The 23,009-nt window shown below is 41.2% G+C and overlaps 1 protein-coding gene across 3 annotated transcripts in view; it reads left to right on the top strand.

Moving 5' to 3' along the window:
* LOC139761383 (uncharacterized) overlaps positions 1–22,606 on the top strand; it is a 347,706-nt gene extending 325,100 nt beyond the window's left edge. For 2 of the 3 annotated variants that reach the window (XM_071685512.1, XM_071685513.1), the window contains 9 exons: positions 3,672–3,990; positions 5,237–5,387; positions 5,972–6,073; positions 8,585–8,814; positions 9,087–9,299; positions 9,657–9,891; positions 12,438–13,799; positions 16,691–16,898; positions 18,693–22,606. In XM_071685512.1, coding sequence (XP_071541613.1) covers positions 3,676–3,990; positions 5,237–5,387; positions 5,972–6,073; positions 8,585–8,814; positions 9,087–9,299; positions 9,657–9,891; positions 12,438–13,799; positions 16,691–16,898; positions 18,693–21,297 — 5,421 coding nt within the window. In that variant the 5' untranslated portion in view covers positions 3,672–3,675 and the 3' untranslated portion in view covers positions 21,298–22,606. The remainder of the gene's footprint in view (positions 1–3,671; positions 3,991–5,236; positions 5,388–5,971; positions 6,074–8,584; positions 8,815–9,086; positions 9,300–9,656; positions 9,892–12,437; positions 13,800–16,690; positions 16,899–18,692) is intronic. The other variant, XM_071685514.1, reaches the window with a different exon arrangement.
* Positions 22,607–23,009: the final 403 nt, after the last annotated feature.

Raw genomic sequence — 23,009 nt, 5'->3', positions numbered from 1 at the left:
TACTCGTATAAAATGTAAATAATTTGCTACATTCTAACATGAAATGCAAGTTCTGCAGATCATCTAACATATTCTCTAAGTGTATTTGATATTATCATCAGTAACTACATAGAAACTTTTCTTTTATAGTCCAGAAGGAGTTTTCATGTAATTTTAAAATCCAATTTGGCTAAGATATGGAAAGACACAGTACTCTGGGCTTTTGGCTTTGGGTGGATTGTTAAGAAAAAAAAATAAATCACACTGCACCCTCAAGACTTGTAGTGGATAACAGATGTCCATGCAAATCATTCTTCCCTATTACTTGCTTTCAGGTGTTCCACACATCAAATTCAGATACTTCACATTAAGTACCTCCAAACACATACGAGCACCTTCACACTTGCACCATACGCTTATTTAGGGACCATCATACACAAGCCAAGATTTGTATGCCAGATTTGTATGTTCTTCCTCTGTCAGTTGGCACTGCATTCACATGGTTGACTCATCACTGTCAAGCTAGTATTTCACTGGTTTTACGGCTGGTGATCAACCAAATGCCGGAATTAGGAAGGGTGGAAATTGGGAGTGCATCACTGATGAGCCAACCAAAGGCTAGGAACCAGTGAGCATTGACGTAGCAGGCTGTAGCTGGCTCGTGAGTGTCGCAGCCAATGAGGATCAAGCCAGGCTTCCCAGGCCAGCATTACAATGAGCATTTTATGTTTATTCACATGTGCTGTGCTTGAGCTTGCTTTTTTTTTTCCAATGATTTTGCAGTAATATTATATGAGTCCCTCTGATAGTGAAATGCAGCTTTGTGTATCAGGCTACTCTAGGAATATAAAGAGAAATGTAGAGCAATGGAAAAGTGTAGAATTAAAACGGAAAACTTGTATGTAGTAATTATAACACATACTGTTTAAGTCATTTTTCCTCTCTCCCTTATCAGTCCCATAATATGCCACAAAGTGCCTTCAAAATGAGACCAAATTCATCAAAAAAATTTTCATTTTCATCACTTTTATAGCTTTTTACTTTGCTCTAACTTTGATGCTTGTTTCCTCAGTGACGAACATTGTTGCACTTGTCACTGTTATTCTTAGCATTTCATATTATTATAGGCTTATCCTTGGATGGGACAAAATTTCTTTACCTAATGCATGTGTTTGTCACATAAGGATCATAATGACTTTTTTTTAAAGCAGATTTGAATATTGAATAAGAAATAAAAAGTAAAAAACTTTTTTGCTTTTATGGGCTCCTCTTTAGTGTAGAGCCCCTGGGCTTTCAGCCCATGCCACAATCTGGCGTTGATCATACACCTATAGCCACATATGCACATTTGTAAACACTTTGTAACCCCTGGAGGGACCTCTGTCACCTCAGTAACACTTCCCGCCTCAGCACCTTTTCATACTTGTAAATGTCTTCTCACATATCCACGTACCTGCACAAAACACTCTACTGTAGACATCTTCACACTTTATATCCACACCACCATATTATATATCAATTTCCACACATTTGAGGGCATGCATAGACCTTATGCATCTGAAGTGTGTCTGTGAATTGTGATTTAGTGATGAGAGATTTTCATGATTCTGGTATTTTTGTGATGGATTGAGGCTGGTAGGTTTGTGTAAGGATGTGTGCATATAAGAATCACATGATGGCCTAGTTCCCATTACATAAATATTGTGGTGATTGTAGAGGCTCATCTACATTTTATTCAGGGAGCAATGTGCATTGTCGCTCCTTGTGCTAATCTGGCTGTTTGAGACTGGCCAGCAATCTGTATATACCCTTTTCGTCCTAGATGATCGTATATACCTTATAGATAATTGAGAAATTTTACTCCACTGCTTCGTTTATAATTTTCCATTACTTGACAGGAGTGAGTTGAACAGGTCTGGGTCCTCTGTATTTACAACTCTTATTTCTTATCGTAGGCATTATTGACCTCAACTTGCTTGTGGTCACACTGCAAGTTAAATATTACCTTCATCAAGGTCATATCATCCGATTACAATCTTGTTGAAGAACTTTTCACTCCAAAGGCACCCATCCTTTTCATGCAACTGATTGTAGCTCACCCTTAAAGATACAAGTGCTTGGAGAAAGGTTTAGGGTTTATATAATGATAATACCAGATTTCTCATCATATTTATGGTACTGTTAATTGTGGTAATGATGTTTTATGGTTTTCTGAGTTGTACTTTTAGGGAATTCATAGCACAGTTTGAGAACAGTTCTTTCCCGCATTTTTCTGACTTTTATGATAAATCTCCAATTTGTCCTTAGAGAAGAGTGTCCGAGTGCTTTCAGTTCTTCTCAGACATTTTGAATTATAAATGGGCATTGATTGACCAATGTACATTTTTGTCTGCAATTTTGCTCATCTTGGGGGATGATGTTAGTCCAGTGCATAACTGTATCGTAGTCCAGAGATTACAAGTGTTTTACACAATTATCATTAGTTTAACCTCGTCTTGAAGATTTGCAAGATCCAGCTTGCAGTCATATCTGTTGTGCTTTCTGGAGTTATAATCACCAAAAGTTGTTACATGTACTTTTGGATCATGATATGATTGTGATGTGATGTGATTATGTTTAATTGTATACAGTTGATGGTGTGAGCTTTCATCTTTACACTTCATCCAAAATAAAGTATGTACTCTAGCTGAAACTTACCCGTGTTGAACAGTATAGTGGCTTCCTAAAAACTTCACTGATGTGTGTATTAGTAGTATATCATTATCTTCTACCGAAGAAATTTTCAAATATGATCTAGTATCATTTGTAAGCAGGGAAATGGAGACGTAGTGTGTGATTACATCTACATCAGGTATTAGAAGGAGAAACATTAGAGATGCAAGCAAATTTCCCTATAGGAACAGTGCTGTCCTTGTTCAGGTTGGGAACCTTTGTGTTTCTTTGGAACGTAAAATACCATTGGAATCAGCCTTTATGTAGTTGCATCTTCAGCAAGGCTGTATCATCGTCAGTGGATGGAAAGGAATACAGTCATGTTTAGGAACTTCTTACTCGAAGTTTATCATTTCCTTGCTCTTGATTGGAGTGCAGGGGAACTGCAAGAACCCCATAAAAGAGGTCCTGAGGTTGTATAGTTGACTTAGAGCATGTGCTTCTTTTGGTTAGCCTTTCCAGACATCTTTCTGTTATTTAGCTAGAGTGATTTCCTTGATACTGAGGGTAGTTCATTAACATTTTCACTTGTAGTACACATAAGGTTGAAACTAATATTGCTTAATTTGCAGTTTGATAAGAACTGCTGTGTTGCATTCATTCAGCAGGCACACAGTATTGTACCTTGACATAGCTAATAAACTTTTAACCTTTCATAAGCCAGAAGCATTTGTTGAAATGAATGACTTCAAGATGGTAAATATGAAATGGACCAGCTTTGAAATTCAAAAGGCAGGTAGTTGGAATGTTAAGTTCATAATGCCAGAAAAAGAATAATATTCTAGATTTTATATAATTATTTTTATAATTCACACACTTCATCACCATTGTTATTACCATACCTGATTTGTTACTTGCACAGAAATCGAGTGATTGTGTTGTAGACTTACTTGACATTGCAAGAAATTATTATAATTTCTAAAATTACACCATGTACTGCATTGATTTTATGTATTAAACAAATGCTTCTTCAATTACAGGGGTATGCGTGGCACGGTGAAGCAGGGGAGCGGGGGTGCAGGCGGGGGGGTCAAAGATGAGGGTGGTGGTGGAGTCAAGACGGGAAATAGTGGTGGGAGGCGGAGTAAAGCCAACCACACCCATGCTGCTCCCCTCCCTACAGCCACCATCAAACAGGAGGTGGTTACAGAGGTGAAGCCCGACCCCGACGCTGCCACCGCCACCACACCGTGTCTCAATGGAGATGACCCAGCCTCCAAGACTGCACCAGCCTGCCCGGGCAACAACAACAATACCACTAGTGCTAATAATAATAACAAAGGAGGAGCAACTGCAAAGGTTAGTCTGCTACAGGGAATTTCAAAATTAATCCAGGTTGAATTGAAAGCTTATTTATATTTATCACTTTAGCATGATCAAATTTCATGTAGTATTTGCATTATCTATAATTTTGATAACTTACTCGTATCAAAGATTTAAAGCACTGCAAGAGATACACCATGAGTGAAAAGGCTGCACTGGCAAGGCTGTAACACTGAGGCCATAGTCTTGTCAAACAACATCTCACTCTAAAGGAGTCTACACCTCCCAACTGCTGGAAGTAGTGCAACCTTGGACTGCAGGAGCCTTTACAAAGGTCCTGGGTAACACCAGGATTCGCTCATAGAAACTGGTCCTGGGGTAATTTTGAACAAAAATAATGGTTCCGACATTTGGAACGAATGAGAAAGAAAAGGTTGACAAAGAGGATATGTGTCAGAGTTGGAGGGAACGAGGAGAAGCAGACCAAATTGGAGGTGGAAGAATGGCGTGGAAAAGATTTTGAGTGATTGGGGCCTGCACATGCAGGAGGGTGAAAGGAGTGCACAGAATAAGGTGAGGAACAATGAAGTATACTGGGGTCAGTGCTGTCAGTGGACTGAACCAGGGCATGTGAAATGTCTGTGGGGCATGGGTGCGGATAAGGAGTTGTGGTTTCAGTGCATTACACATGACAGCTACATAACTGATGTGAATGGATGTGGCCTTTCTTTGTATGTTCTTGGCGCTACCTTGCTAATGTGGGAAATGGCAATATATAAATAAAGCATTCCCAGGCTCCACCTGCATGAGCTTACATCTCAAGTGAAAAGTCACCTCCAGTGAGGCTGTATAATTTTCAATGGACAAAAAGGAATGGTCTTGTTTAAAGAATTCATTCAAAGGGGTCCATCTCTCCCATGCTACTGATTATAGCACATCCCTGAAGCTGCAGGAGCCCAATAAAGGGGTACTGGAGTTGTGATTAGCTGAAGTATTTAGTTTTTCATCAGTTTGCCTTTTCAAGTTACTGTTGTGAAATAGTATCAAGGACAGGTGACTGAGCCTTTGGGGAAAAGTTCTCTCGGTGTTCCTTCATATGCTGTAGCTTTTAGAAAAAAAAGTGATGATATAGTATGGAGGAAAACATTTATAACTGAAATTATTAATTTCACACCACTGTATAGTAGATATCTGTGAATATGATATAAACAACAGTATCCTAATAAATTCAGAACGGAGGTTACATGCTACGTAAGTTTTAATGCCATCAATTATTGGACAGGTTAAAACTGAAATAGCCAATGGAGGTCCAGAGGGCGATACAAAACCCAGCACGACGTCAACCACGACCATCACCACTACTGTCACCACCACCACCACCACCACAACTACCTCCACCACCACTACTACTACTCCACCACATACGAGTGAAGGTAAGCATACCACACGCACCCCCTAATTATTGCTCTTATTCTTTCCTTAGATGCATGACAATTTTTTCTTGAGTCTGTACTTGCTTGTACTTTATTCACTCATACTTTATTTTTGTATTTCGTATTTTCCAATCCAGTCTTGCTTCATTTTACTGTTTGAGATAAAATGTAATGTCTTATAAAGAGGATGAAAAACAAATCATGACATTTTGTAATATCTCACAACTGGTAATACACATGTGACTGATTACCATCTTTGAGGATGTCACATGACATATGATGTCATTGAAGATTATGAAGAATTCTCAGGTCATAGAGTCATTATGATTATAAAATATAAATGATTTGCCAGATATTGTCATTGGGAGTTGTTAGAAATTGGAAGACTGTTATCATAAATGAATTAACGAAGATATTTTGGAATGCCTTATTGTAAAGGAAATCAGAAGAGGATTATCCCTAAATATATGGGGAGTAATGTCACCTGGTGTTGAGGGATTAAAACTTTAGTGTGCGCAGGAATATGTTGTCATTGTATTCAGTCACTTTGGGATGGTGAGCATGGGTACCCATGGTGCCGGCAGGTTGTAATGTTATTGGTGACGGTGACGGGGCTAAAGTTGCGGCTGTCTGCGGCGGAGTTGGCAGCCTGGATGGGGCCTCGTTATCCCAGCTCCATGCATCAGGTATGATATTAATATACTGTACATTTGTGCAGCCATAACTTTTTTTTTATACATATATTATCTGAATAATTGGAACCCGTGTAAAGGGACATAGATTTTTTTTAAAAAACATTTTATGCTTATATAAATCTTGTTGTCTCTAGTCAGATGCTTGTAATTACTTCCAGAAATTTGGAAACACTTGATTTTGCAATGAAAAATTATTGTAAATAAATATCATGGAAGAAGTGAAGTATTGATTATATTGAGATAAAAATGGTATGAAACTGGACAAATGAAGTGTAAAGAAATAATCAACAGAAAAATAATGACTAAATATTTTATTAGAAATCACTTGCCAGAATAGAATGCACGTCTAATTTTGATTGTCTTTTAAATACCTGGATCACAGATTAACTGAAAATTTAATTTCTTGTGTAAGATGAAAACTATGGACTAAAAATGAGATGAAGAAATTTGGAGGGAAGATATAAAAATGGCATAATAGAGGGTAAAAGAATCAGGTGTACAAAAAGCTTGACAGTCACACTGAAGCCACATTGTACGGTTTAGGGTACCAAAGTACATTTTCTGTGGATGAAGGCTCTACCAGTGCATTTGAAAGTGTGTATGACTTCTCATTCAGCCTCAAGAGGACTGTCAGCATCCCAGAACAATTTTGAATATCAGAAATTAGACTGCTGAATACTATTTATGTCGTAGGTAGAGTCAGGTCACCAAAATACTGTACACATCTTTGGTTACAGATTTAGTCTGGTGATTTTGCTTTTCTTGATGGTGTACAGAATTTCTCCTTGTGCATGTTGCTCTGGCACAAATCGCATGATTCTAAGCTCATCTTTGAACGTATTCTTTCTTATTCTTCATCAGAATATATGGAAATTTGCTCATAATTCCATTCCACTGACTCAAAAATTCTTTAATTTATATGTGTATATTAGTAAGGTCTTCATATTTAATATACTGAAGTTTGTTTACTGTAAAACCTTGTAAAATCAGATGTGACTAAGCTGTATTATTTATTAGTGGGCTGGAATTACTGTGGAAAAAATAGAAAAATTGAATGGTAGTTTCCAAGTGTTATATGTATGCAGTTCTGCTGCTTATTCAGCATTATGCCTATCACTGTGAATCAGACATGTTTGCTTTCTTGCATCACTTCCTTGATACTGCATTTTTTCCAACATGGTAATGAAAATAATCTAGGACAGTGTTTGCACCATGCATAAGAAAGAAGATGGATGTTTACCATCCTCTCGTTTCATATTATGGAGACATCTGTCACTTTCTAGCAGGAGTGGTGCAAGCGTATGCACAGTCATGTACAGCACAGTACAGGTCTGTTATTTTGATATTAATGTGTACAATTATTTGCCAAGTTACTGTGTTTAGTAAAACAAATCCTTGCCACTTCTCATGCATTCCTCTTATTTAATATGAGGGGCAGTTGTAAATCTGCCTGCTTCTAGCTATTGCTGAATATGCAATATTTACTGCATGAGCTCTTTTTGCAGCACAGAAGTTAAAAGAGTTGTACTTGTTTATTTGAGCACAGCTTACATGAATAATTTATTATAGTGTACAGGAGTTATTGCTACTCTTGTTCGTAAGTGCATAGTTTGCTGTACAGTAACTGTAAACAAAATTCAGTGAAGTATATACCCAAGTGAATTAGGCATCCTTGCCCTTTACTCACCTGTGGGGATAAGTTGAAGATCCACTTCAAGAAAGGTGCATATCTGTGTTCACTTGACCCACCCCATGGTAATGGGATTGCATTCACTGACGATAAATAGATAGGTTCAAACCAGATTACGAGGAATCTCCTCCATAATCACTTTAGGTAGTATTACATGTAATATGCTGTGACTTAAGTAAAATTTTTGGTATTGCACTACAACTGCTCATATTGTATTTAAGAGATAATGTAACCAAAAATATTTACGTTGCTCGAGAGTCATTCAGACAGAAACGGATCTCCTACTAAACAGTCTTATTTTGCAAGGTTTTACTGTTGTAAAAATAAGTGTAACTGGATTGCAACACATCACAGAGCACACCTTTCAAAAAGAATATGTCTGACAAATGGAAAATGCACATGTTTGTGAACATAATCCTTGGCATTGGTGACAGTTCATTATAACACAGTATTTCACAAATTGTACCTGTTACCAGCACTTTACATTTTTTATCTTTTTTTTGAAGTAATGCTTAGTTTTTCTTTCGTAGGCTTTAGATAATTTTCTCGACATGTATAATATACTTTAGAAACCCCTGTATCTGATGTGGTTGAATTTTATAACTTAAAATAAGATTTTTTCTTTGTACTTTTTAAGTCAATTTGCAATTTTCTCAACCATTCATTCTTCAGAAATGCTCAAAATAATTGAGATTCATTTTATTTTCTAATTTGCCACTGGACTGAATAAGTTAGATAATTATGTGTTGGTAATATCTTGATTACAAATCTACCCTCTTTCCATTTCAAACCTGCATATTTTTCTCTTCCAGATGGAGGGGATGGCACCAGCCTGGGCCCAGGTATGGGAGGCATGGGGGTAAAGGGCGGGGCGGGGGCAGGAGTGTCCACCAGCGATGCACAGTACATGCAGCAGCAGAGTCAGATCTTTGTCTTCACTACTCACTTGGCCAATAAAGCTGCTGAGGCCGTTATTCAGGGATCATTCAGTAATATCATTGCCTTTCACTGTGCTCAGCCAGGCACCAAAAAATTACTGGAGGTAAGGTTATAGTTTTTATCTTGGCATTATTGTTAGCGCATCTATAGATGGAAATAATTTCTTGAGGATTTGCTTATTTCTCATGATAAAAAGGAGTTGAATATATATATATATATATATATATATATATATATATATATATATATATATATATATATATATATTCTGTACATTGAATTATGGTTATACAGTTAGAGTTATGTACATAAACTGTTTTTATAGGTATGATTTATCAACTTATCATTGCTATTAATGAATATTAACCCACCCAGAAACACCCACTGAAGACCACCCAATTTGTTCGGCACAACCCTGCCCATTGGTTGAACAACTTTGCCATTAAAGGTAGCAAGGGGGCCCATGTAAAAGGTCCCATGGCACCTAATGGCCCTATGATGGCCAATGGACCAATGGGACCTGGTGGACCCATGGGACCATGTGGACCTATGGGGCCTGGAGGACCTGGTGGGGAGATGGGACCCATGGTAAGTAGCTGTGATTGCAACATCACAAGTCACTTTGCAGCAAGACACAGAAAGAGAGGATTCCTCAAAAGATAGATGCAAAATATACAAACTGGCAAAATTTATAGAATGAAATTCCGTATCTTATATTTTGTACAATATTTGTAGTGAACAACAGAGATAGTGATAGGATATGTAGGGCATTATGTATTGCCTAAACGCATCAAGTTTTGGATGGATTGAAATGTGATTATTTTTGAAGAGTATATGGTTCTTGCTCAAGAAGATTAAGTAATACAGTTAACATGGCTTACAATTCACTTTTACACACTAAAGAGGAATATTTAGAATAATTTACTGATAACTTTGTCTGTGCAGGTTGGTGAAGGGCCTCCTAACATGATGGGTCATGCGGGAGATATGTCAAGCCCTGGAATGATGGGCCCAGGAGGCCCTGGTGGCATGATGGGCCCAGGACCTAATGGTGGACCAGGGATGATGGGACCAAGAGGACCAGGCATGATGGGCCCTGGTGGCCCCGGACCTGGAATACCAGGACCTGGTGGCCAGATGATGATGCCCATGATGGGACCCAATGGACAGAGAGTACAAGGTATGTCGTCGTAAGATAAAATGTTGGGCGCTAAGTGTGGGGCAGCCTGTTTGAGTGGGAAAATCTTCATATCCAAGGCAACACAAGGTGGAAGAGAGTGTTAACTAGAATTTATATTAGCTTGAGTAAATATTTTGACATGGCACAGAAATACTTGTAGTTAGTTAATATGTTTTACTTGCATTATTAAATGATTATAACTGACAGTAAAGAAGGGGAAAATGATTATAAATGACAGTCAGACACAGAATGTGGATTAGCATTTACTGAATGCATTGAGCAGGGACAGTCTTCATCTCTCTCCCCCTCTCTTTTATTCTTCTTTGACAGACACTAGAGAAAGGTATTTGTGTAGTTTTCCTTTTGTGTAGGGTAGTAGCCTGACAGATAACATTCATCTGGACCTTGACTTCTTTTTAATATGTAGGATAACAGTCTCCTCAGCAAAGTTGTCTCTGCTAATATAGAGTCTCGACTTGATGTCCATAGCGAGTGAGGTCTTGCCATCTGTAATCAGCAGTGAGACAAAATGTTGCTGTGTTGTGGGAATTGAGAGTGAAGCCTTTGATGGATATATGACTCCTAAGTCTGGATTTTGACCAGTTGTTCTGTCAGACCTTCTTTACTCATCATATATATGTGCTCATGACAGGTACAGAATGAATATTAACAAATGAGGCCATTTCTTAATCTGTTCCTGGCACTACCTCACTAATGTGTGAAGTGATGAACAAGTATGAAAGAAAGAAAGAAATAGATATACCTAAACCCAGTGTGCAGTAATGTGGCCCAGGCAAAACCTTCAGACACAAAATGTTTTCCGCTCTCATAACTTCAGATCCACTATTAAGGAAATCCATCTCAATTACTTGCTGATGTTACAGACTTAATTTTACACAAGTGAGGTTGGATATATAAGAATATTCACCACTTATGATGGATGACTTATTTTTTTCCTTACATTATTCTCTTAAATTTAAGCTCTTATTTTTTGCTAGTCTTGCAACTGCGCCTCCGGTATCTGAGTTTTATTACGTCTCCTTGCTGAAAGTACAGTTTAAATGTTTGAATTTCAACAATGTTAATCTCACCATGTTTCTTCTCAATGTCTTTCACAGTCTAACACATTTTCTTCAATACAGTTGTCTTGTTAAGATTTTGTAATTCATAGACAACGGTCTTTAAAAATACTCCCTGTTCATTTACCATTGTTTGTTGTTTTTCTGCCAGTTCAGCTGTTATCATTGTCACCCGCATGTAGCAGTATCTCTTGACGTTTTATGTTTGTTTGTCGCACACCCCCAGTGCCATCTGCCCGTTGTAATGTCTCATAAATCTTGTACATAACATATAGTGAACAACATTAATAATATAAGGCATCCTTTTCTTGCTCCACCTTGGACATTAAACCGGTCTCTTCATCTGTGTTGTCTAACACATGCTCTGCTCCCTTTATGGGGTCCTTGCAAGAAATATCAGACATCACATCATTATGTTTCAATGTCCCCGTTGTTGGGGTCAAGACGTACAGAAGTGAGTGAGTTACTGATGTCATTTCTGTCATAACTGACTGGGATATTCCTATTATTCACGTCATAAATCATCAATGCATCAGTCTCGTCACTGTCCATACACATATATGATGTTCTTATTCACCATGACTGCAGTAATGTGTACTAAGGGTAGACCAAGTGCATACAGCTTTTCAGCTCACACACTCACATTTTTCAGCTTAGCTTTAGTTTGTTCAAGACAAAGGCTTTCATACTGTCAGTAGTACTTCTAAAGGATTCACTGCACCCTAACTTCATTTGTCAAGTGAAAATAACCCGTGTAGCACATAATCTACAGTCTTTACTTTGAAATCCTCATCATCTGTTCATTAGGTCAAGTAAGCACTGCATTTTTCCATCCCTTTGTTGTCGGCTTTGTTTCCTTGTATGTTAAATAAAAAAATATAGAGCATCTTTCCAACCTACCATCTGTCGTATATCTTACACGGCTTACTGTAATTAATAGGCTTTTATGATCTCTTCACAGCATTCTTTCTGACATCATTCTTTACTCTAACTATTTTCTGAATTAGGTATAATATAAATAATCCGGTAATATAAGGACAAATCTCTGGTGATTCACTAATGCTTGGAGGATATAAAGTACTTCATTTCAGACCCAATATTATCCTGCTCTGGCTTCTTCTGTATCTCCAAGATTTGATTTTTTTTTTTCTTTTTTTTTGAGCTTACAGTGGGTTTTTAATTTTTGATGATGCTTCTCTTCCCTTATGGAATCTCGTTGGAGAATTGATGGTATGTTGTGCATTTGTCTAACCTGCCAAATGAGCATTCCTCCCACCTACTGTATGAGTTTCTGATGCTTTTTATGGAGATGGATTTATCAAGTAACCGTGAGGGTAGAAGTGCTTGGATAATTAAAAATGATTTTAAAGTGCCACATGAACTTTCCAATGAATTTTGTATCTATATATTCTTCTTAAAAAAAAAAAAGAAAAAAAAACACATGTAAGAATTCCATTATGTTTTCAGGTGCCCCAGCTGGTGTTAAAGTGCCAGATGACCACCTCACACCAGAGCAGCGCCAGCACCGGGAAGAACAAATGGCAAGAATACGTCAGATGCAAGCATTACTACTACCAGAATTACACTCTCCAAGCCATGGTGATAGTGCCCACTCTGGAACTCAGCCTACTTGCTCTGCGGGTCCAGGTGGACCTAACATGATGCCGTGTTCACAGAGTCAAGCACCAACGGTGTCGCAAAACTCTCAGTCAGGCCCACCGTGTTCCCAAGCCACACCTGTTACCTGTATGGGCCCTTCTCCTGTCACTGGCATGGGGCCTTCTCCTGGGATGGGTCCTAGTCCAAGTATGGGACCCTCACCTGGCATGGGGCCTAGTCCAGGAATGGGTCCAAGTCCAGGCATGCCCAATACCAGTATGGGTTCAGGGCCAGGCATGGGTCCTAGTATGGGTCCTGGATCTGGAATGGGTATGTCACCAGGCATGATGGGTCCAGGAGGACCAAATTCTATGGTGTCTCAGAGTGGCGTGATGATGGGTCAGGCCCACATGGGTAACAATATGATGATGACCTCGCAAGCAAACATGATGGGTGGCCCTTTGGGTCCAGGTGTCCCAGGTATGAGAATGGGCCCTGGTGGGCCGCCGTCTATGATGATGGGTGGACCTAACCCCGCATCATCCATGGCAGCTCAAGCCGAATGGCAAAGATTACAAGCAGAATTCTTTGAAAGCAAAAGGAAAAAAGGTGGTCCAGGATGTCCTGATGGTTCCATGGGGCCAATGGGTCCCATAGGGCCAATGGGTCCTGGAGGTCCAATGGGTCCTGGTGGTCCTATGTGTCCAGGAGGACCTATGGGGCCAGGTGGCCCAATGGGACCAGGTGGCCCAATGGGACCTGGTGGTCCAATGGGACCTGGTGGCCCAATGGGACCTGGTGGCCCAATGGGTCCAGGTGGCCCAATGGGTCCAGGTGGTCCTATGGGACCAGGAGGACCCATGGGCATGGGCAGTCACATGGTAGGGGGACCTATGATGCCTGGCTCAATGGGTGGTAACATGGGTCCAGGTGGTATGCGTCCCATGGGACCTGGTGCACGTATGCAGGGCCCACCTCCTCCATACCATGGTCCACGTCCTGTCGGTAATGGCCCATTGCCATCCCCTGGGTCACCATCCATGTGTGCCATGACATCCCCTCGCATGCCAGGAGGAGGGCCGGGAGGAGGGCCAGGCATGAGAATGGCTGGGCCGGCTGACTCTCCACGACCATTAAACCCAAGTAACCCTGCCACTCCTGTTAGTGGACCTCCTATCACCAGTCCATCACTTCAACAGAAAGATCAACAGCCACACACACCACAGTCAGGTAAGTTCCATATTTCATGTTTCTTTTGTTATGAAATACTTGATACAAATAGGAGGCAAATTATACAAAGATAGTGTTGTACACAACTTCCTGTTGGCTCATGTTACTTCATGTTACTTTACACGGTGTGTAAAGTATGATAGAACACGTATGCATAGAGTCCTTTGAAGCTTACCGGAAAAGCTGTACTCGTCATGTTGCATCTCTCTTTCGCATTTTAAATTTTTTTGGAAACTACCGGGTCTGCTGAATCAAACCTACAGAAGTATACTGATCAGTGAGAGCTTGATTATCAAGTTGCTTTATTTCATATTGAATCCAACATCTGATTTGGCTTCCAAAAGACTAAATGATCTCTTGATTGTCTGTCAAGTTATATAGCTATCCATATCTGTTCCCACTTAGAACTCCCTCAAGGGGAAGGCTACAGCTATAGAGTATCCATAATTAGTGAAGTCTAGTGCTGCTTCTTAGCCTTTAGTGCCTCATCCTTTATAGGCCACTGGCAGAGGGCAACTCTAGCTCCTCCCCAATGTTCCTACCTACTAACTCTACCTAATGTTTCGAACTAATGCTACTACGAGTACCATCTATAGCTCCTACTATTTTGCCAAAAGGCTGGGCTAATGTATAGTGTTCATCACAGGGAAATCTAGAGTTAATAAGAATGAGCTGTATGAGTTAAGTGTAGTCAAGTGTTATGTACAAGGAGAAACTGTATGTTTGTGGATAGAATGCCACCTGGGTCAGAGGAGTGCAATTTGACAATCACTGAAGTGCTGGCTCACCACATAGCCATCACTAACTCTCCCAATATCTGTTTGTAAGCTTTTTACATGTTGATTTCTATAAAATAGAGTCACTTGTACCAAAACTTTTCAGAAATTATCTGTGGATGTTCCTTTATGAAGTATGCTAATTTCATGCAGATCCAACATCTCAATAGACAGTCAAGGGCCAGAGTAGTTTGTGACTGGCAGAAATTTCAAAATTCCTTCAGTCAGAAAGCACTGTGCATATTAAACCAAAACATTAGAGAAATGGTTGATGAATAGGCCTCTATTAAGTTTCCTTATTTGGGCCAAGGTCACTTAAGCCTATAGTTACACAACAGCTTTGTCACATCAGTATAGTATTTACTGCATTATGCGTTATAACTTTGAGCTGGTCATAATGATGGAAATTCACTACGGCTTGAAAAGTTGAGACAGCGTAAAGGGGATAAAAGTATTTTGTGGGAGGTATTTTTATAATAATTTTGTTAATGAACACTGAAGGGAAATGGAAAAGAGCTATAAGTAAGTCTGCTAAGACATGAAAAATAAAAGCATAGGAAAAGGAAAGCAGCACAGTTGCTTCATGAAAGAAAATGGGCTAGATTCTATTATGAACCCTTACAAACAAGCAAAACCAATGATGACCCCTCAAAGCAGTTCACTCCGGTGTAAAACATTTTTCTCAACTAATATTACCTCTCAAGGCAGGTGAAATTGTTGAGTTAGAGACGTATAAAGATTATATCCAGCTTGCAATGACTCGGAAATTAAAACCACTGGGATAGACTGAAATTACTCATTCTTTTTTTTTTAGAATGCAGACTGGAAATACAAATAATCAATAAGGACTCTGTCCTTGCTTCTGAATGTAATGCTGCGTAAGGTTACATGTGCCCATGGGAAGATGGTCCCAGCTGACATCAGAACTCTTTCAGAGAGGGATCCTGGGGTAAATATAGATAGAAATAAATACCATGTTGGAAACAATTATGAAGGTATTGTTGCTATGTAGTCTGCTCTCAAAAAAGTATAGCAGGTATGATTGACTGTAAAGAACACCATAATCAAAAAGGCAATCCTAATAAGAGAAAACACAATATTCTTAGCCATAAACTGGTTTATTCATCACCTGTGAGTACTAGAAATATAGACCATCCAGTGGAGAAATGAAAAAAGTACAAGATACATAGGCCCATGAGTTGTGGCTTCAAACAGCCTCGTTGATCAGGGAACAAAGAACACCCTTGTCAAAGATGTCTGAATTGTGGAGGATGAGACAAGTACCCAAAATGAATGTGAGATACATCAAAGTTTTTAAGGCTTGGCTGTGGATGGTAGTTTCTGATTCAGTTACATTATGCAAAACAGCTAAAGTGTGTTGAGGTAGTATGAACATATGGGAGACTATGGCTAAGGAGCATATATGAGTGAGTTGAGTGGAAGTAGATATACATTTGGGCTAATTATGATGGGATAGGTTAATTTATAAAAGAAGGCCGAGTGAGATCAGTGGGAGAATGGTGAGCTACTGGTTCATGGAGGAGGCATTACATCATTTGTCTTCCTGTATACTGCTTGTCTCTTGGACAGTATATTGCTGAGCAACTGAAATTCAAAATATACATCCGGATAATACTTGGTCAATATCCCTATCTATATCTTTGATACCTGCTCCAATTGGATCTCCCTTAAAGGAGTGGCCACGACAATAGAGTCTCTACAACTAGTGAACTCAAGTGCCACTTCTTAGCCTTTAGTGCCTCGCCCTTAACAGGCCACTGGTAGAAGGGAACTCAGTGCTTGCAGAGGCTTCTATCTAATGTTCCTACTGACTACTTATCCTTAATGCTCGTACTTAATGTTCCTACCTAATATCTCTTTCCTAAGGATGGAGTAGATCAAGTATATACTATTATAGGTATTTTATACACTTGAGCCTAAATGCACATATAGAAGGGTTCCTTTTACCAGATGCAATCTTTGAGTTGACTTCTTTAACATGTTGGGAAATCGGTATAAATTCTTTACCCTGAAAGTCTGTTTCAGGTTTCTTTGAGAAATGGTACCCTAGGATAGGCTCTACAACTGATGACTATTAATTTCTGCATGATACAGGTGACACGTCCTTTGGGAGACAGTTGCAGACCTTGGCTCAACAAAAGCACCAACAACCAGGACAACAGCAGCAAGGAGGGAAGGAGCCTAATCTCATGCCGGTCCCATCACCCCAGCAGATCCAATACCTCAGTACCTTTGAGGGTCAAGAATTGACCATACAGAAACAGCCAAACACCAGCCTTCGTGATTCAGATATAATGTCTCCGTGAGTATTCCTTCTGTTTCTCTTTTAGCTTGTATCCAGAATTTAAATGTACTGTGAAATTTCTTTCGTCCTTATGCATCAGTAATCCATAAGGAAATCTTTGGCCAGAACTGTCAAAAAAATGGAATAAATTTTTTTTTTTTTTTTTTAATACATGACAGTTATCCCTCCCCCTTCACAGTAGAGTCTCTTATTTAACCCATTCACTGATGCCATTCCAAATGCACCACTGTATTTTATTTTCTGATCAAATGTGGTGAGGATGTATGGTGTAAAAATTCTTGAATAGTTCACCACTGCCCCTTAGCTGGATATGCAGCTATTAAACTCTTGTGTTGGCATCTCATCCACACGTTGTTACCTAATACTATAGCCTAACTCTCTTCCATACATTGGTCACTCAATGTGGAAATATCTACAAAGCTACTATGAGATTTGCACCTTCTCATTATGTAATAATTCGTGAAGCTGTGTCACTCATACAAAATAAATATTAGCAATGAAAACCCCTTGTAATCATATTGATTTAAGATGAAAACACTTTTCAAAATACCACCGTTTATTCCCAACAGTACTCTTGGCATCCCTCATACACCCAGCAGCAGAACAGCACAGTTAAGGGGCACGTGGCATGCAGAAACAGCCAGTGTTTTATCGTTTTGAAAAGTTTAACGTTTTATATCACTGGGAAGGCAGTCTTGTGAAAGACCTTTTCACTTCAAAGGAGTCCACATTTCCCAGCTAGTGGCAGTAGTACACCCTTGGGCTGCAGGAACCTCTGGAAAGAGGTTCTGGGTAACATCAGAATTCTTCCTTAGAAAGGTCTTGGGGTAATGATCCATTGATTTACAAATATGTTCACCAGGAAAGATTAAGGAGGGCTAAGCAACTTTGTTGGTGCATTCACATTGTAGTGTTCTTTTTGCTCTATTTTCAGTGCAGAATAATATCTTGCAATTCGAGTCCTAGACCCAAATTCCCCTGAGCAGAATTAAAAAAAAAGTAAAATCAGTAAAGGATATTTCTATAAATATCACCAAGAAAGAGCATTCGGTAGATGCAGTAGCACTAAATCTAAAAAGCAGGCCTTCCATACAGAAATGATTTTGTTTACTGGAAAATATCATAGCTTGAACCCATATTTTATATTTACTTTTATTTTCCCAATTTTATGGAAAAATATGAACTTAATTTTTCTACTTTAAAAGTCCTGGCTCCAAGCCCTGTGCTTATTCCCGAAAATGTAAAACTATTACTGCAGTTCCTACTCAGTATACTTTCAGTATATCTGATTTCAATGCTGAAATCAGTTTCTCTTAATATAGTATTGCTTAAATAGAATAATTTAATACTGCATCTATAATGAATGATATTTTGCATTGAGACCAAGGTCTTCCTTGAACACCACGGATTTCTTGAGATGGTCCAATCTTTAATAAAATGAGGGCGTGCCACTATGTTCACCTTAAATGGGCCAACTGTCAAATGCTTAGGTGTTGTGCAGGATAAGTTACTTTTACATGATAATGAACTATTATAACACTGGGGTACACAAGTAGTAAATGACTGATGGTTCACTCAGACTGTATTTGAAGCTGAATAAGTATATTTTTCTTTTTTTTGAAATGCTTTGGAATTAACAAATTTTTGATAGAATTAGCTTCAAGAAAAAATGAGTCACAAGATTGTATCAAAGTGGACTGGCTTTTTTCATGTACTTTAAAAGAATTTTTTTCCATCATATCTATATATTATACATGAAACCGGGTCATAACATTTTAAATTTTATTACAGAATGGGAGACACCAGCGTGGGTGATGGGAGCAGAGTGTCTGGACCAGGGACTCCTTTGGGTGGTCCCACAACTCCACTCACCCCATCGTCTGAACCACCGCCAAGGTTTACAGGCCCAAACACCCCAGATCGCTTCCCTGTGCCATCACCAGGCATGCCTGTGCCATCTGCACCTCATACCCCACAAGCAACACCAGAAAATAAAGGGTCTCAGCAACGATACACTGGTCCGTCACCACAGGGACAAGCTCAATCAAACAATTCCAGTGCCACCACAACTCCTACCAACACTAGCAATAATAGTAGTAGCAACAGCAGTAACAACAACAGTAATAACAATAATAATAGTAATAATAATAATAGTAATAATACTGGTAATAATAATAACAACAGTAGCAGCAGCACCAGCAGCAACAACAACAACAATAGCAATGGTAGTCAGAATGGCCCAAAAACACCATCAATGGACTCAAGATTCCCAGTGCCATCACCCAAGACTCCCAGCATGTGCAGTGGTCCAACTACGCCGAGCGGTCCAGACATGCCTCGGTTCCCAGGAGCTTCGCCTCTACAGTCTGGTGGAGCAATAGGACCAGGAGACATGACCCCTATTGGAACACGATTTCCTGGGCCAGTGGGTGGACCTATGCAGTCATCAGGGAATAGCAGCAGCCAAATGATGGGGAAGATGAACAGTGGATTCTCCCTGTCTCCTGGCAAGATGACATCCATGGACATGGCAGGAGACTTCCATAATCCAACAGCAGCCAACCTGCCTCTCAACCCTAACTGCAGCACACCTGGGGGTCTGCCGACTTCAGGTCCAGGCAAGGTGTTCGATCCCATCTCCTCCATGGCTCAGATGAGTCAGCAGCTCACCTCAGGGGCCTCCGGGTCCTCCCCTCCTGTGTCTTCTGCACCTACACCCACCATGCCCACTGGGACAGGACCCTCCATGGCAGCAGGGGGCCCATCTGGTCCCAGTGGTCCCAGTATGTCCAGTGGCCCTGGCATGCCAGGTGGACCTACACTACCTGGCGGACCAGGGATGTCTTGTGGACCTGGGATCCCTGGGGGACCTAGCATGGCAGGAGGACCAGGAATGCCTGGAGGCCCTAACATGCCCGGAGGACCCAGTATGGTAGGAGGACCTAATATGGCCGGGGGACCTGGGATGCCAGGTGCAAACATGATGGACGGTTCCGGGAGCATGATTGGCATGCCTCCGGTGTCGTCCAGCCCGGGCATGATGCAGAGCCACGGGGCGATCACCTCCCCAGTGTGTAGTGGTAGTGGCCCAAGAGGAACTTCTCCAAGCAATATGGCCATGATGGCTGGACCCAATGCCAGAATGGGCGGTCCAAATAACATGGTACGTCCACCCAACCCCAACTGCACCATGGCTGGGCCGTATTCTGGTGCAAATGTGCAAGTGAAACCCAGTGCTCCAAATACTATACAGTACCTGCCAGCCAGACCTCAGAACACTGGTAATGGTCCTAGAGGACCACCAAGCTTGGACTTTCTGCCAAGATTTAGTAATGCTAACGTAGACAGTAAAGTGCCCAATTCACCCATGTTCCCTAACAGTAGTACACCTAATTCGATGTGCGGGCCCAGTGTGCCAATGTCGACTATGGCTATGAGTGGGCCATGTGGGCCAATGAGTGGACATATGTCTGGACCAATGAATGGTCCTGGTGGACCAATGGGTGGCCCAAATGGACCAATGGGTGGCCCAGGTGGACCTATGTGTAGTATGGCAGGGCCTAATGGACCTATGGTTAATATGAGTAATAATATGAGTAACATGAGTGGACCTAATGGACCTTTCCCCATGTCTGGACCAGGACCAATGCCAGGCCCCAGTGGTCCCATGGGCATGGGTCCAAATGGTCCAATGGGTGGCCATATGGGAGGGCCAGCTGGTATGAGTGGACATAGTGGGCCTATGATGGGCCCTAATGGACCCATGGGTGGGCCAAGTGGACCCATGATGGGACCTAATGGGCCAATGGGGATGAATCCTAGCATGATGAGTGGTGGAGCCATAGGTCCAGGAGGTCAGATGATGGGGCCTCGAGGTGGGGCACCCATGATGCGTGGGCCCAGCCCTGGTGGTATGATGGGAGGTATGGGTAGTGACATGTATCCCATGGGAGGACCTGGACCAAACATGAGTGGAGGCCCCATGCCTACTGGCCCAGGTCCTAACCCAGGTGGCCCTAATCAAATGATAAGTGGATCAAGCCCCATGTATGGACCTAAAACCTCCCCCGTGGGCATGAACATGGGTGGACCTATGGGTGGAGCACCCGACACTGCTCAGCCTCTCCCTCCATCTATGGGGCAGTCTGGTAGTTTCAAGAACTCTCCATTTATGGGCCCCACCACCGCTGACCCAACGTATGCCGCCCAGTTCCACAGCTTCCAGCAGCAGCTGTATGCCACCAACACCCGTGGGGGCCCCAGCATGCCCATGCCTGGATCCATGGGTGGCCCTGGTGGACCAGGAGGGCCTGTTGTAACAGGGCCACCAGGAGGGCCGGGCATGCCTGGTCCTGGGCCCATGCCTGGCCAGAGCTTCCCATTTAACCCCAAGTGAGGCATGGGGAAAACTACCTCACAGGTGACCTGGTGCTAGCAGCTGCCGCCCAGCACACTCACCACTATGCAACTCTGCCCCTCCCTTCAACCCTGCTGGTCAACAGTAGTGGTGGTTGTGATGGTGGTGGTGATACTGCTCAAGTGTGGTGGTGGTGGTGGTGGTGGCGTGCCCCCCCTCCCCCGCGGCCCCCAGCCCCCCTGACCAGTGACCCGTGGCGGGTGTGAGGGTCGCCCCCCCCCACCCACCCGTGTGCCCGTCCAGTGGTGGGGTCGCCCCCCTGCCCCGCACAGTCCACTCAGTTCTCACTTTTCAGGGCAACTTGTAAGTTTGTAGTTTCAAAACTGTTAATGGGGTGCTTTGTAGTGTAAGTTATTCTTGCTCTGTTCACCTATCTGTCCTTCAGTGGTTGTTGACTGCTTGAAGATTTATTGCCAGTGCAGTGCTGTGGTGGAACAAAGGTGGTGTGGCCCGGCTCATATTTGTGATGTATGGCGTGGGATGGCCCAGCTCGTATGCATTGTCTGGTGTGGTGGCCCAGGCAGCAAGTGGTATAAGCCAGCCTCCTGCATGCCCCGTGTCGCTCAAATAATGACTAGACTTGCCAGCGGTTCAAGTGCCCCGTCAGGCAACCCACAGTGGTAGTGGTGTTCCTTTGTGGCACAGCCAGTGACAGCCGCCAGTGCTGTGTGACGGTACAGCTAAAAAACTTCGTTACTCTTGTCTGACTTGAAATAATTTCCTAAACTGACAATCAGTCATGTTGTCATATATATATTTGTGTGTGGGGGAGATTTTGATTTTCAACTTGTGAAGTCGTGATGTATCGAGATGAGTTGTGTGACTGTAAAGGATACGAAAGACAGGTTTTGCCGTGGTCATTTCCAGCATAAAATGCATAAAGGAAGGTGCTTAAATCTGCCCCACTGCACTGGTTGATCAAAATGTCTATGACATCAGCATTGTACAAATTGTTGAGCCCTCTCTCATGCCACACTTACATCCACTGCAATGCAATATTCATGGATGCAGCTGCTTAAATGATGAAAGTGATTTTTTTATGGATGTTAAACTCCTGGTTAAGTTCATCCCTTGAAATGGTGAATATTTGTATGAACCCTTCTTTGTATCATTGTAAAGTTTGTATTATATGTAAGTTTTTGTGTTTTCCCTTTTTGTTGTTTTTTAAGGTCACACTTCTGAAGCTACAGGCCGACCCTGATGTTTTGGCAGTATTTTAGAATGTAACTTGAAGGATGTGAACATTTTTATTATTGACAAATTTTACATAAAATAATTTTACAAGAAAGTGTTAGTGTGATTTTCCTTTATTATTTTTTTCAGTATTCTAATACGTCACACCTGAATACTGCAATTGAGCATATGAGGCGACTGTTGGTTTGTTCCTAACACTACCTTGCTATGATAAATGCACTTGTAACCCTTTAATTGTACCATCCCACTAACGCCCTGGGATATAGTCCAGTGCACTATACCACGATCTTCATTCAAATACTTCATGCCCTTGTTTAAATTCCCAGCTGAAGTGTGATCTCGCATCTTATCCTCAGAGGTCACTACAAACCTAACAACACAGAAAAAGTATCAAGCGTCGCACTTGCTAATAAATCTTAAAAAAAGTGCAACTACATCATCCTGTATTGTTACTGTTACACTTCTGATGAAAGACGTCTCGTTTACTCATGTAAATA

Source organism: Panulirus ornatus, chromosome 40, assembly GCF_036320965.1.
Source record: "Panulirus ornatus isolate Po-2019 chromosome 40, ASM3632096v1, whole genome shotgun sequence".
In the NCBI taxonomy this organism is placed as follows: domain Eukaryota; kingdom Metazoa; phylum Arthropoda; class Malacostraca; order Decapoda; family Palinuridae; genus Panulirus; species Panulirus ornatus.
The sequence above is the reverse complement of the archived record's forward strand: the minus strand, read 5'-3'. Positions and strand labels throughout refer to the sequence as shown.